Source organism: Salpingoeca rosetta (assembly GCF_000188695.1).
Source record: "Salpingoeca rosetta unplaced genomic scaffold supercont1.19, whole genome shotgun sequence".
Taxonomy (NCBI): Eukaryota; class Choanoflagellata; order Craspedida; family Salpingoecidae; genus Salpingoeca; species Salpingoeca rosetta.
In genome coordinates this window covers 1,071,250-1,083,749 of record NW_004754915.1, presented here as the reverse complement: position 1 = coordinate 1,083,749, position 12,500 = coordinate 1,071,250, and the positions used below count along the sequence as shown (strand labels likewise).

Genomic DNA, 12,500 nt, shown 5'->3' with positions numbered 1-12,500 from the left:
TCGGTGGATCGAGGGGTGTGTTGACGCCAAAGGTGATGAGCGAATACAGCACTTTCATCACCAACGCGTCGGTGACCAGTCCAAACATGTACATCTGCGAGTGAGTGAGTGGGAGTGAGTGAGAGCGTGTGTGTGTGTGTGTGTGTGTGTGTGTGTGAGCGAATGAGTGCCAGAGTGTGTGCGTGTGAAGCTGTCTGTACGTGCGGGAAACGGAAGTGGAGGTGTGCCAAGAGCACAAAGTCAGCAGCTGGCCTGGTTTCGTGCCCTCCCTCCACCTCTTCCCCCACTCCTCCTGCCCCTCCCCAAAGCAATACTCAAAGCAAGCATGTACCTCTGCAAAGTATCTCGCAGTTGCCACGCGCCGCTGCCGCAGTTTCGGGTCGTTGATTTCCATCCCGAGTCGAATCTCCTCGCACACCGCATCCACAACCTGATGCAACAACATGGCGATTGTGAGTTGGGAGCTCAGAATTGCTTGGGCAACAAACACAAGAGGATAAACATCCCCTTCTGTGCCTGAAGGCACCACACCCTCATCCTCTTCGCTGATGTGCGTATGTGTGTGTGTGCGTGTGTGCATGTGTGTGTGTCCACTGCTTACCATGGCGGTAACGTTGGGGATGTGTGCCTTGAGCAGGGCGAGGAGACTCGCAAACGCGGGGATGGAGCTGAACGTCACAATCCACACGCTGTGGCGTGGTGGAGAATTGCAACAGTTGTGGAGGCACACGGGAGGGAGGTGAGGTGTTGTGATGTGGCATGGCACTTGCAGTCGGATACCCTTGAAATGAAACAGCCCACCATCCATCCAGCCATGCAAGCATGCATCCAGCCATCCATCCAGCCGCAACAATTCACTTGCATGGCAACGGCATTTACCGTGTCAGGCACTTGACGCCATACTGCAAGAACGGTTTGTCGTTCCACGGCAGTTTCCTCAAGCGCTGCAGACCACCGAACCGAACAAGAGGGAGCAGCGTGAGGGGAGAGCGAAAGAGCATTGCATGAGAAGACCTATGCAGGGCTTGGAAACAAAACAAATCCACGCCAGGAAACACACAAGCAAATGCACACACACGCGCACACAAACAAATGCACACACGCAGACACGCGTGTAAATCCACATTGCCCACCGTTGCGACTGTCTTGATGGCTGCTGGCGTCGGCTTCAAGTCCGTGTAAAGAAGTTTGCGGATGTATTCGTGCAGTGGTGGCCGCTCCTGTCGTTTGCAATCACAGTGCACACGTGTGTATGTGTGTGCGTGTGTGTGTGTGTGTGTGTGTGTGTGTGTGTGTGTGTGTGTGCGTGCGTGTGTGCGCGTGCGTACGTGTGTGTGTGTGTGTGTGTGTGTGTGTGTGTGTGTGTGTGTGTGTGTGTGTGTGTGTGTGTGTGCGTATGTGTGTGTGTGTTGCAGTGTCAGCTGAAAGGAGGTCTTCCACGGAACGCAAATGTAATCACCACCGCCGCCACCGCCACCACCACCACACCATGGCCAGCAACATCATGGCACCTTCTTCTTCATTGCGCTGGCCGCGGGCGGGTTGCAGTACAGGACGGCGTTGTCAATGAGGGTGCGGTGGTGCTCCGACAGCCGCAGTCGCGCTGCCTTCTTCTTCATCACCTGTGGTGAAGTGTGCATGATGGGGAGTGAGGGTGTGGGGAGAGTGGAGTGCGAGGTAGTCGCGTCTCAGCGTGATACGAGCACACGAGTACACACACATACATACATACATACATACATACATACATACATACATACATACATACATACATACATACATACATACATACATACATACATACATACATACATACATACACACATACATACATACATACATACATACATACATACATACATACTTACAGACATACATACATACGCACACACACGCACGCAAACAAGTTCAACGGGGGGGGGGTTCAACGCCGTCGATGAGCGCACCTCGAGGAGCAAGTGGGTGCGGACGTGTGTGCCGGGACTGCGGTAGAGAAAGCGCCCGCACGTCTCCAGCAGCATGCATGCCGTGTCAACCTCGTGGTTCTTGAAGGTCCGCAGCAGCAGCTGGCGGTGGTTGCAGTGCAGTCATGGGGTGAGCAGCGAAGTGGGATGTTTGTACAAACGTGGTGAGTGAGTGAGTGAGTGAGTGAGTGTGTGTGTGTGTGTGTGTGTGTGTGTGTGTGTGTGTGTGTGTGTGTAAGCGTGTGTGCACACTCGCGCGTGCTGGAGTGCAACCAGAGTAAACAGAAAACCAACAATAAAGGGGCGAAAATGTGTTCGGGTGCCCTAACCTGCAGCAGATGAAGCGTCTTCATTCCGTCAATCACGCGGAACTTCGTCAACTCGCCAATGTATCGCGCATTGCGCAACTGTGTATGCATGCGCGCACGTGCACATGTGTGTGCGTGTGTTGCGTGTGTTGCGTGTGTTGCGTGTGTCGCTTTGCAAGTGAGACGAGCCTGGATAGCACCAACGCAAACAAAGCCGGGTTCCCAACCCCCTGATGTACAACTCCTACGCTCGTGCTGGTGCAAGAAGGTGCAATGCGGACATAAGAGTGCAGTTGGGCGGCACCTTGCTCTCGTAATGGCTGATGGGGAACTTGCGGCGAAGGAAGCGAAAGGTCGCACACAGCCGGTTCGCCTAATGGTGTCGGTCAGGCATGTGTGTGTATGGTGTGTGTGTGTGTGTATGTGTGTGTATGGTGTGTGTATGGTGTGTGTGTGTGCATGGTGTGTGTGTGTGTGTGTGTGTGTGTGCGTGCGTGTGTGTTAAGGTGACGCAACATGCGACATGAGAGCAGCACCAGCACCAGCATCGCGCCCTGTGTGCAATTGTGTACGTGTGTGTGTGTGTGTGTACATGTGTGTGTGTGTATGTGCTCAGCACGCACGAGTGTGTCTGCTATGTCTGGGATGACGGGCTGGAGGGTGGCGACGAGTCGCGAGTAGTACGGCAGCAGGTCCTGCTCCTCCCGCGACACGAAATACAGCCGCTGGTGTTCGGGGGAATTGTGTTTGTGGGGGCAATTCAGGAAGGCGGGAAAACGGCAGGGGGTGTGGGAGGGTGAGAACGATTGTGTGTGAACGGTTGTGTGTGTGTGTGTGTGAGAACACGTGAGGGAGAGAGAACGACTGTGCGTGAACGACAATCAGTGGGCGTGAAAGGTTGCGCGAAGCAAAATTGCGACAGGCGCCCAAACCTCAATGAGCTGGGAGCGAGCGTTCTTGCTGTTCTTGTAACAAAACTGCTTTGCAATCTCGTCCACACTCGCTGCCGTCGACGACCTGGGAGGAATTCAACCCAAGAACACACATACATGACATACACACACATCACCGTGAGTGAACGCGGCTCGCAATATGGTGTGTTTGAGGTGTTTCCCTCTCATCAACCTGTCATCATCTCAATGCGTATGTGCACGAAACCACCTCCCAAGCAGCCGTCATCATCATCATCATCATCATCATCATCATCATCATCATCATCATCATCTTCATCATCATCATCATGCATTGTCATGCTCGGAGGACCTTGGCAGCTGCTCAATGATCTCTGCAATGGTGGAGAGTGTCAGGTCGGGCCGCGCGTCCAGCGATCCCTCCGTCAAGTACCCGGACACCGCCGCCTCCGCTGCAACGATTGGGGGGGGGGGGAACGTGCACAGGAGCATGGATGATGAGGGGTGAATGGGATGCAGACAATTAGAATCTCTAGTGTGTAAGCACCATGCGCGCTGGGCACAAGAAAATGCGTACATTCGCACGCACGCACACACGCACGCACGCACGCACACACACACACACACACACACACACACACACACACACACACACACACACACACACACACACACACACACGTTCCACTTCCCACTTGCGCCAAGCGAACCCACCTTCCTTATCCTCCTCATCGTCATCTCCAACATCAGCAGCAGCCTCCACATCCTCTGCGTTCTCCTCTCCATCATCATCATCATCGTCGTCGTCGTCGGCCGATGGGTCCAGCCCCATTGCTGCCAGCTCCCGCGCCACCGCATCTGCGTCCTCCATTACAGCTGATGCAGCGCCGCAGCCGTGGTCGTGAAGGTGTGAGGTGCAATGGTGATGGTCGTGAAGGGGTGAGGTGTGAGGTGTGAGACCGTGGGGTGCTGTTTCTCATATGGCGGTTGTGATGCAGGATACATGAAAAGTATTTGAAAGCGTCAAATCAAACAGTAGGCGCAGCAAAAGACAAGAGTGCGAGCCAATGCAACACGCCAGTCTCCCGTGATATGCACCGTACCTTCTTCGGCCTCCTCGTTGTCCTCTTTCTTCCCCTCCGCGTCCTCGTCATCATCAGCACCATCACCATCAGCACCCTTCACCGTTCCCTCCTCCGCCTCCCTCTGCTGCTGCTGTTGCTGTTCCAACTCGCGCACGGCCTGCCGCCGCTGCTTTGCGCCCTTGAAGAGCACCGCCGGCATGATCCGCTCCAGCTCAATCAGCGACTCGTAGAACTCCCGCGTCTCAACGTCGCCCCAGATGCCCGCAGCCACTTCGTCCTCGCTCGCGTGCTGCACACGCGTGTATGAGGAGGGAGGGAGGGATGGAACAATGGTGATGGTGAGAACTTGCGCGCTTGTGTGTGTGTGTGTGTGTGTGTGTGTGTGTGTGTGTGTGTGTGTGTAGGTCACATTGGCACACTCGTTTACACGCATTTGGCAGAACCGGGTACAAGCACGCGAGTGTTGACAGACCAAGTACGGGTTGGTGATGCTCATGCTCATCTCTGCTAGCACATCCTCCGGCTTGAACTCGGGCAGCTCCGGCAGGTCCTGACGCACGACGGCAGGAGGGGTGTGAACAGGACAAAGCACGCATGTGTGTGTGTTTGTGTGTTTGTGTGTATCAATGTATGTGTGTGTGTGCATGTTCATGTACGTGTACGTGTGTGTGTGTGTGTGTGCCTGTGCGAGCAGAGGGAAAACACGCACACACAGACGGACAGACAGAAAAGACGAGTCACGGCAGCACTTTGCAGTTTCACTGCTCCACATAAACTTCAAAAGTCACCTTGTCGATGATATTGGCGAGAGAGCGCACGTGGCCGTTTAACTCGTCAAATGCAGCCTGCAGCTTCTCCTCCTGCTCCTTCTGCTCAGCCCGCAGCTCACCCTGCACCACACGCACATGTATACACACGTACACACGTACACACGCACATACATGGACATGCCGACGAATGTCAAAACAAAGGGAGGGGTGGCTACGAACAGCTTCACGGCGCAGCCGAGTTAACGCAGAACAGCGAAATTCGCACGCAAACACACACATACACGCACGCAAACACACACACACACAAAAGGACAATACACGCATGCACACCGGATGCACGTGTAACCACACAGAGCTGCGACCTTTGTCTCGAATGTGGCGTGGTTGAGCTTGAGGCGCTCGTTGAGGACTTCCTTCCTCTTGATCAGCGCAGCAGACACCGTCTCGTAGTACTGGTCCAGGAACGGAACAAGCTGCACGTGGTGTGGAGACAGCCGGTGTGAGGTGTACGCTCACCACAGCGCCGCGTCTATGAGTACACACTCGAACACAACACACCATCCATCACTACACTACACTACACACAGCACACCATACACCACTACACAAAACCACAACACACCACACATCAGCACACAAAATCACGACACGACACCAAGCAACCAAGCAAACGCAGGTGCCCACCTTGCCCTGGACGACGGGGAAGAGGGGCTCCGTGTGAGTGTCGACGCCTTGGGCGGCAGCGCCAAGACGCATCGCACGTGCGGTGATGCCAACCAGCTCCTCCGCTATGGCCCCCAGCACGTCAATGACGAGCGGAAGGTACACGTGGTGTTTTGCTTTGTCGTTTTGCACCACGCCAGCAACTTGCTTGGCCAGTTGCTACAGACAAGGCGGTTTGACAGTGGGGAAACGCAAGCACGACAGGCGAAGTGTGTGAGCAGTCGTTATCGAGTGTCGACAACCCGGCAAGTCACGAGCTCAAACGTGCTTGCGTGTGTGCAAGAAGTGTGTGTGTGTGCATGAAGAATGGGCAGACACGTGCTGTTGTTGGAAAGTGTAGGCTACCACCATTGTCCAAACTGACCTTCCCCTCGGCTTCATCGTAGATGCCCAGCAGAACGCACTCACTGTACAGGAGGAAGGCAAACCTGTGCAAACCCAAAAGAAGGGACAACAACACAAGCCATGTGAACTCGTGTGTGTGTGTATTGCACTCACATCGATTAGCTCTTGCACTGCTCTGCATCACTGCTCACGCTCCCCTCTACCGCCACACACACACACACACACACACACACACACACACACACACACACACAGACACACACAGACACACACACGCAGTGGCCGCACCTGAAGGACGCCATGGCATCCTTGTCGTCTGGCTCAGGGAGAGTGAGGGTGTTCTTGAGGGCGTCGAGCAAGGCCTCATCAAACTCCGCGTACCGGCAGTGCATGGCGGACGCAAGGGTGACGGCTGTCTGCAGATCCGCGTTCTTGGTGAGCCCAGCCTCTGCCAGCGAGCCTGCCACCTCGCTCAGGAACTTGGTCAGGTTGAGCTTCTCAAAGTCAGCCATGACGGAGGACCGCTGTTGCTCGGTGATGGCGGACTTGAGCTTCTTCACAAACGCCGTCGTCTTCTTCACCGTGCCATCCAGCGCCTTGAAGAACGCTCGGTTGGGCCGTTCCTTGGGCGCAGCCTTGTGCTTCTCGCGCAGCTCATGGCGCTCCTTTCGGCGCTGCACCCACTCCTTCACTCGTGCTGCACTCACAGGCTTCACCCAATCGCCGCTCCCCTCCGCGGCGTCTGCCACCACCGCATCGTCTTGGCGTTCGTCCTCAATCGTGGCGCCAGCACCAGCACCCACGTCCTCACCAAGACTTGCGCCACTCATTCTTCAACCCGTTCTTGTGTTCCTGCTGCTTGTGTTGATTGTGGAGAAATATCTGATATCATTCATCAATCGTCGACAGCCAGTGGAGGAAGCAAACAAGGTCGCTCGACACATCTCCATCCACACACATCCACACACATCCACACACATCCACACAGATGGCAAAGCTTCCTCGCTCACGACGGCCACAGCGCCCTGCTGGGAGCCGCAGCGGCGGCGGTGGCGGTGCTGCTGGTATGCTTGGGAATCTTGGTTTGGGCGATCTTGAGTTTGAGTGGTCCTTTGCCTTCTTCTGGAAGGTGATGAAGTCGAACCCTGGCGACTGCGCCACCATCGCCGTGTCCATTCCACTGCTCCTCTGCATCCTCCCACCGACGCGGCCGCTGGGGCTCGCCGTCACCTACCCGTCGCACAACACCACAAGCACAGATGAGCCAGGTGCGTGCGTGTAGTGTTGCGTGCGTATGTGTATGTGTGTGTGTGTGTGGAGTTGTTTGTATTTGCTTTCAGTTGCGTTTTTGCGAACGCTCTCGTTCTCGCCTTGAAACAATCACCCTCCCGCATTTCACCACAAACACACACGCACACGCACACGCACACACAAAACCATGTGCAGGCAGTGCGCGGTTTACGACGGGCCCCATGGATGTGCTTCTGCTGTTGTTTGTGGCTGGCTGCTCCTATGCGGTCCACGAGCTTGTGCGCGATCTCGTCCTCCGGGTAATGTCGCCTTCACTCCTTGCATCGACTGTGCCTGTGGTGGGGCTTGTGATGGAGCTTGTGGTGGTGGACATGGCAGCAGGCAGTGGTGACGACTGTTGCTCAGCGCCTGCACTCGTGTTGAGTTTGAAGATTGTTGTTGGCAGTGTGTCGAGTGCGTTGGCTCAAACATGCTGTTCCTTGGCTCACACGGTATTGCTTGTCGACATGATGGTGCAGCGCGCGAGCAAGTTGCTGGCTGTCGACCGGTATCAGCAGGCGACGTGGATGTTCACGGCCTGCGACGCCCTCGCACATGTCCTCAATGTCATCTTCATCGTCCAGTCTCTCACAGCGGTGCGTTGCTGGCCATGGTGACTGAAGCCACTTGTCAACTCAAGGAAACCACACAAACACATACACACACATTGACTCACTCACTCACTCGCTCACTCACTCACTCACTCACTCACTCACTCACACTCACTCACTCGCTCACTCTTGGTTTTGGCAGGCGCCCAAGGAAACGATGACCCGCAATGGAGAGGATGGTAGCGGCGGCGACGAGGAAGCAAACCTGTCGTGGCAGGAGTGGCTGACAGTCGACTTCCCGCATAGCATGACCTTTGGCACCAAGATGATTCTCCTCACCAACATCGCCTACTTTGCCTTTTCCGCACAGCTCGTCAACGTGCAGAGGGTGCGCTGTCCGTGTATTGTGTGTGTGTGTGTGTCTGTGTGTCTGTGTGTCTGCGTGTCTGTGTGTCTGTGTGTCTGTGTGTCTGCGTGTCTGTGTGTCTGTGTGTGTCTGTGTATGTATGTGTGTCTGTGTGTAGGTGTGTCTGTGTGTCTGTGTATGTATGTGTGTGCCTGTGTATGTATGTGTGTCTGTGTGTAGGTGTATGTGTGTGTCTGTGTGCTGTGGCCCCTCCCTTTGTGTATCTGTCCTTCTGTGTGCATCTGTCGCACCGTGTTGCTGCGACACCTACTGATACCAACACGCCTTGGACTCGGGCGTTGCGTCTTCCTGCCACCACCAACAACAGCACCTGCAGATGACCAAGAAGAAACCCCTGGAGACTGCCCGATTTATTGTGCCCCTGACTCACGCGCTCGCCTTTGTCGTCGCGTACACCTTCCTGTCAGTTGCGCTGCGTGCGTTGGCGATGGTTATTTGTGATTGAGGTGATCGAGGTGGTTGAGGTGGTGGCGGATGGGTTGATTGGCTGGTCGCTGTCTTCTGTCACGCGCCCTCTTCACACGCATCCCTTGAGCCCCTTCCACACCATAGCTGTAACCACGCCTTGTGCTTTGTCCCTCACAACTCGCCTTGCCACGTCCCCCCCCCCGCGTGCCACGTGCATGCCACTTCTCGTGTGTCCTTTTGTGTTTGTGGTGTCCGCCGCACAGGTACAACCGCCTTGCCATGGTTGTTCTCTTCCTGCACCACCTCGTCCTCGCCGTTGTCGACACGTCTGCTGTGTTGTTTCCGTTTGCCTGCAAGCAACGCGGCTCCGACATGCCCAACTGGTTCAAGTCCCAGTCCTCCTTTGGCGTCGCCGACCTCATCCGCCTCATGTGCGCGGTGGAAGGAGTGAGGGGTGTGTGTGTGTGTGTGTGTGTGTGTGTGTGTGTGTGTGTGTGTGTGTGTGTGTGTGTGTGTGTACAATTGTGTTTGCACTCTCCGCGTCTGTATGCGTGCATGTCTTCACCAATTACACTTCCTCCTTCCTCATACCTCCTCCTCCTCCTCCTCCTCCTCCTCCTCCTCCTCCTCCGCCTCCTCCTCCTCCTCCTCCTCCTCCGCCTCCTCCTTGTTCTTCTTCGCAGTGTGAAGTGGACGCCGGTGCTGCGTGCGTTTCTTCTCCTCTCCATCGCCGCCATCACCGCCGCCACCCTCTTGTACGGCCCACATGCAGCAGCACGCCTGCACAGCCACTGCTGTTGTATCTCTTGGGAAACGCCTCTGGTGCATGCAATGATGGTTTTGCTCATCCCCAACACCAAGCACCAGCGCGCCATGCCGTCTTATCATCCACTCGACACTCTTTTTTCTTTTCTTTTTTCATCGCACTCACTCTCCATACACACCCGCACGCTCACACACACACGCGCGGGCACACACGCACACCAGCGTGCTGCTGCCTGCTGCGGATTCGCCCTCGCTGCTGGCGTCCACGGCCGTGCGCGCGTGTGTGTTTGCGGCATTTGTGCTGTCGGCTGCGTCTCCCATCGTCGCCCCACTCGCACTCCGCACACACGCGCACACGCACGCGGAGAGCAGGGGCGCTGATGTGGACGAGCTGACGACGGCTCCCGCTGCTGCAAAGAAGACGAACAAGGCCAAGAAGCAGGCGTGAATGCTGCTGTCATCGCATCATGGGCGCACACAGGTTGGTCGTTTGTGTGTGTGTGTGTGTGTGCGTGTGTGTGTGTGTGCATGTGTCTGTGTCTGTGTCTGTGTCTGTGTGTGTGCATGTGTGTGTGCATGTGTGTGTCTGTCTGTCTGTCTGTCTGTCTGTGTGCGTGGTGATCTGTGGCCATGTGATGACCAAAAATAGCCCTGTCTTAGGACACCACGTCCTCCCACCGTCTCCACCCCCTTTGGCTACCGATTGCCCACGACCGCCCTCCTCTGTTGCCTGCAAGCAACCACGCCGCCACCCTATCATCACCGTCGTCATTCGTTTGCGCACACGCGCGCGCACGCGACGCTTTGTCGACGCTCCTGCTGCTGCTGCTGTCGTTGCAATGATGATGGTGGTGGTGGTGGTGGTGGTGTTGGTACACACACGTGTGTGGCTGCTGCATTCGCGTTGGCTTTGGCTGGTGCGGGCTGGGCGTTGGAGAAGGGAGGTGGGACTGGTCGGTTGATTGGATTGTGGTGTCGGTGCGAACACCGGCTGAAGCGTATTTAATTTTGTTGGACTGATGGCCACAGTCACACGCGTAGTGTGTCATGGGAGGGTTGTCCATATGTGTGTGTTTGTGTTTGCTTCACTCTTTCGTCTTTGCTCCTCTCACCGCCACGTTCTCCCTGCTATCATCGCTTCCTCCCATGCCCTTCAGCGTCTGTATGTGTGTGTGTGTGTCTGTCTGTGTGTGTGTGTGTGTGTGTGTGTCTGTGTGTGTGTTTGTGTGTGTGTTTGTGTGTTTGTGTGTGCGCGCGCTATTCTCTAGATGTGTCCCCCGTTCAGTTCTCGCTCGCTGTTTTGCTCGCTTGTTTGCTTCACCTCGTGAGCTCCGACACATTAAACGCTGCTGTTACGCTGTTATTGAACACGCACGCACACACACATGTGGAAGGATGTGGAAGGATCGATTACCAAACAGAGGAAACACACACACACGCGCACCCACGAAACAACTGCAGCCACACACACACACACACACACACACACACACACACACGCGCGCGCACGCACAAAGCAACTGCAGCCACGGCAGCTGATGGATGTGTGCTATTGGTGATGACCACCACCATTGCCAACCTGACGGTGCTGGTAGTAGTGATGCTTCCCCTGCCCTATTCTTTGCTCTTCGCTTTGCTGTTGTTGTGGTTGCTGTTGTTGCTGAGCGTCGCGCTCTCGCTTCCACGCTACAAATTCGTCCAGCAGCACAGGCCCTGTGGTTGTGATGCAAGGTCATGAGCGTGTGATGTGGGCGTCGGCGCATGCAAGCAACGCAGACACACACACGCAACACAACAAAACCATACACATGACACGCGTAACACAAAAACGCACGCATGCAACACACGCAACACAACAAAACACACGCAACACCACAACACAACAACAACAAGAACAACAACACAACAGTACACGCGCGTCGTACATGCATCGTCCTCGCTGTATCCGGACGAAAGGTCCGGGGCGACGTGGACAGCAAAGTCGTGCACACCAAACCACTGGTCGCGCGTAATCACCACGGGGCGTTTGCTCTGACAGCACAGGACACGTTGGGGACGGGGAAGCGGTGACGTGACGTGAGTGGCGGAGAACAATTGACGCTTGATTTTGGGAAAATATGGATAGGGAGAGGGGAGACAGCTTGTACGAAATGGTATGCAGTCAAGGCAACACACTCACCATCACCCCAACAGCACATCAACGACAGCAATTGCTGCGCAGCAATTACAGCCACATCAACAGCAGCAAGTACAGCCCCACCGACAGCATAAATGAAACACGCAACGTACCGCTGCAGCCTTATGGTCGAGAAAAGCGAAGAAGTCGTGGGTGAGCGGCCAGCGGCGGGCGAGCAGCACGTGCCACATCTCCTTTGCCGTCGACAGGTCCAAGTTGCGGGCCGGCGGGTGGATGGTGGAGAGCGCGTACTTGAATGCAAAGCGGTACACGGCGCGAAACACAGCCGGGTCGTCCAGCTCGTCGCGCACGTCGGCGATCTTCGACGCAAGCTGCTCCGGGGTGGCGACACTGCACAGATACGAGGCAAGGTTGCCATGATAAAACAATGGGAGGAAACAAGAACAAAGGCGCGCGAAAAGGGACATAAGGCTGGTGTGAGGTGGGGGCCAGGGTACCGCAGGGGAGACGGCAGTGTACAAGGATCTGCAGGGATTGATCTTTTTTTTTGGGGGGGGGGGAGGTTGGCTGTGACTTGCGTAGGCAAGTGTGATGAAAAAGAAGCAAATGATAAAAGGGGAACGCACTCCATGACGCGGAAACAGCGCAGGAACTCCTCTTTGGTGAAGCAGCCCATCTGCTGGCACTCAGCCTTGTATGCCAGCACAAGCACAGCCACCTGAGCAATCAGTTGTTCGCAGCCAGGGCGACAGAACAGTGACTTGACTGGCACTGGTAGTGGGTGGCGTCAAGTTGACTTCCAGCAATCAGGCAACG

At 55.6% G+C, this 12,500-nt stretch overlaps 3 protein-coding genes across 3 annotated transcripts in view; 1 reads left to right on the top strand and 2 right to left on the bottom strand.

The window, feature by feature from the left end:
* The window catches only part of PTSG_07964 (uncharacterized protein), a gene marked incomplete at both ends in the record, with an annotated part of 9,337 nt that extends 2,401 nt beyond the window's left edge, over positions 1-6,936 (bottom strand). The window contains 20 exons of the mRNA XM_004991710.1: positions 1-94; positions 332-430; positions 602-689; positions 880-944; positions 1,134-1,220; positions 1,512-1,622; positions 1,947-2,066; positions 2,294-2,371; positions 2,577-2,645; positions 2,896-2,997; positions 3,205-3,289; positions 3,536-3,635; positions 3,898-4,059; positions 4,287-4,557; positions 4,741-4,818; positions 5,057-5,158; positions 5,401-5,511; positions 5,723-5,920; positions 6,126-6,189; positions 6,395-6,936. The exon at positions 1-94 is cut by the window's left edge and continues 13 nt beyond it. Coding sequence (XP_004991767.1) covers positions 1-94; positions 332-430; positions 602-689; positions 880-944; positions 1,134-1,220; positions 1,512-1,622; positions 1,947-2,066; positions 2,294-2,371; positions 2,577-2,645; positions 2,896-2,997; positions 3,205-3,289; positions 3,536-3,635; positions 3,898-4,059; positions 4,287-4,557; positions 4,741-4,818; positions 5,057-5,158; positions 5,401-5,511; positions 5,723-5,920; positions 6,126-6,189; positions 6,395-6,936 — 2,626 coding nt within the window. The remainder of the gene's footprint in view (positions 95-331; positions 431-601; positions 690-879; positions 945-1,133; positions 1,221-1,511; positions 1,623-1,946; positions 2,067-2,293; positions 2,372-2,576; positions 2,646-2,895; positions 2,998-3,204; positions 3,290-3,535; positions 3,636-3,897; positions 4,060-4,286; positions 4,558-4,740; positions 4,819-5,056; positions 5,159-5,400; positions 5,512-5,722; positions 5,921-6,125; positions 6,190-6,394) is intronic.
* A 113-nt stretch (positions 6,937-7,049) lies between these two features.
* PTSG_07963 (uncharacterized protein) lies at positions 7,050-10,725 on the top strand. Its single transcript, XM_004991709.1, has 8 exons — positions 7,050-7,374; positions 7,553-7,656; positions 7,876-7,992; positions 8,150-8,335; positions 8,682-8,776; positions 9,046-9,213; positions 9,466-9,537; positions 9,770-10,725. Exons 1-8 carry the CDS (start codon positions 7,095-7,097, stop codon positions 9,993-9,995), a joined length of 1,248 nt encoding a protein of 415 aa, XP_004991766.1. The 5' UTR covers positions 7,050-7,094; the 3' UTR covers positions 9,996-10,725.
* A 371-nt stretch (positions 10,726-11,096) lies between these two features.
* Positions 11,097-12,500, bottom strand: part of PTSG_07962 (uncharacterized protein) — a gene marked incomplete at both ends in the record, with an annotated part of 1,986 nt that continues 582 nt past the window's right edge. Inside the window, 4 exons of the mRNA XM_004991708.1 lie at positions 11,097-11,260; positions 11,473-11,578; positions 11,837-12,074; positions 12,311-12,402. Of these exons, the coding sequence (XP_004991765.1) occupies positions 11,097-11,260; positions 11,473-11,578; positions 11,837-12,074; positions 12,311-12,402 (600 nt within the window). The remainder of the gene's footprint in view (positions 11,261-11,472; positions 11,579-11,836; positions 12,075-12,310; positions 12,403-12,500) is intronic.

What these genes read in the sequence shown, in the direction of transcription:
- PTSG_07963 (XM_004991709.1), top strand. Translation starts at nt 7,095, where the DNA reads ATGGCAAAGCTTCCTCGCTCACGACGGCCACAGCGCCCTGCTGGGAGC. An exon ending in CACAAGCACAGATGAGCCAG is followed by an intron (nt 7,375 to 7,552) that starts GTGCGTGCGTGT and finishes AACCATGTGCAG; the next exon opens with GCAGTGCGCGGTTTACGACG. An exon ending in TGCGCGATCTCGTCCTCCGG is followed by an intron (nt 7,657 to 7,875) that starts GTAATGTCGCCT and finishes ATGATGGTGCAG; the next exon opens with CGCGCGAGCAAGTTGCTGGC.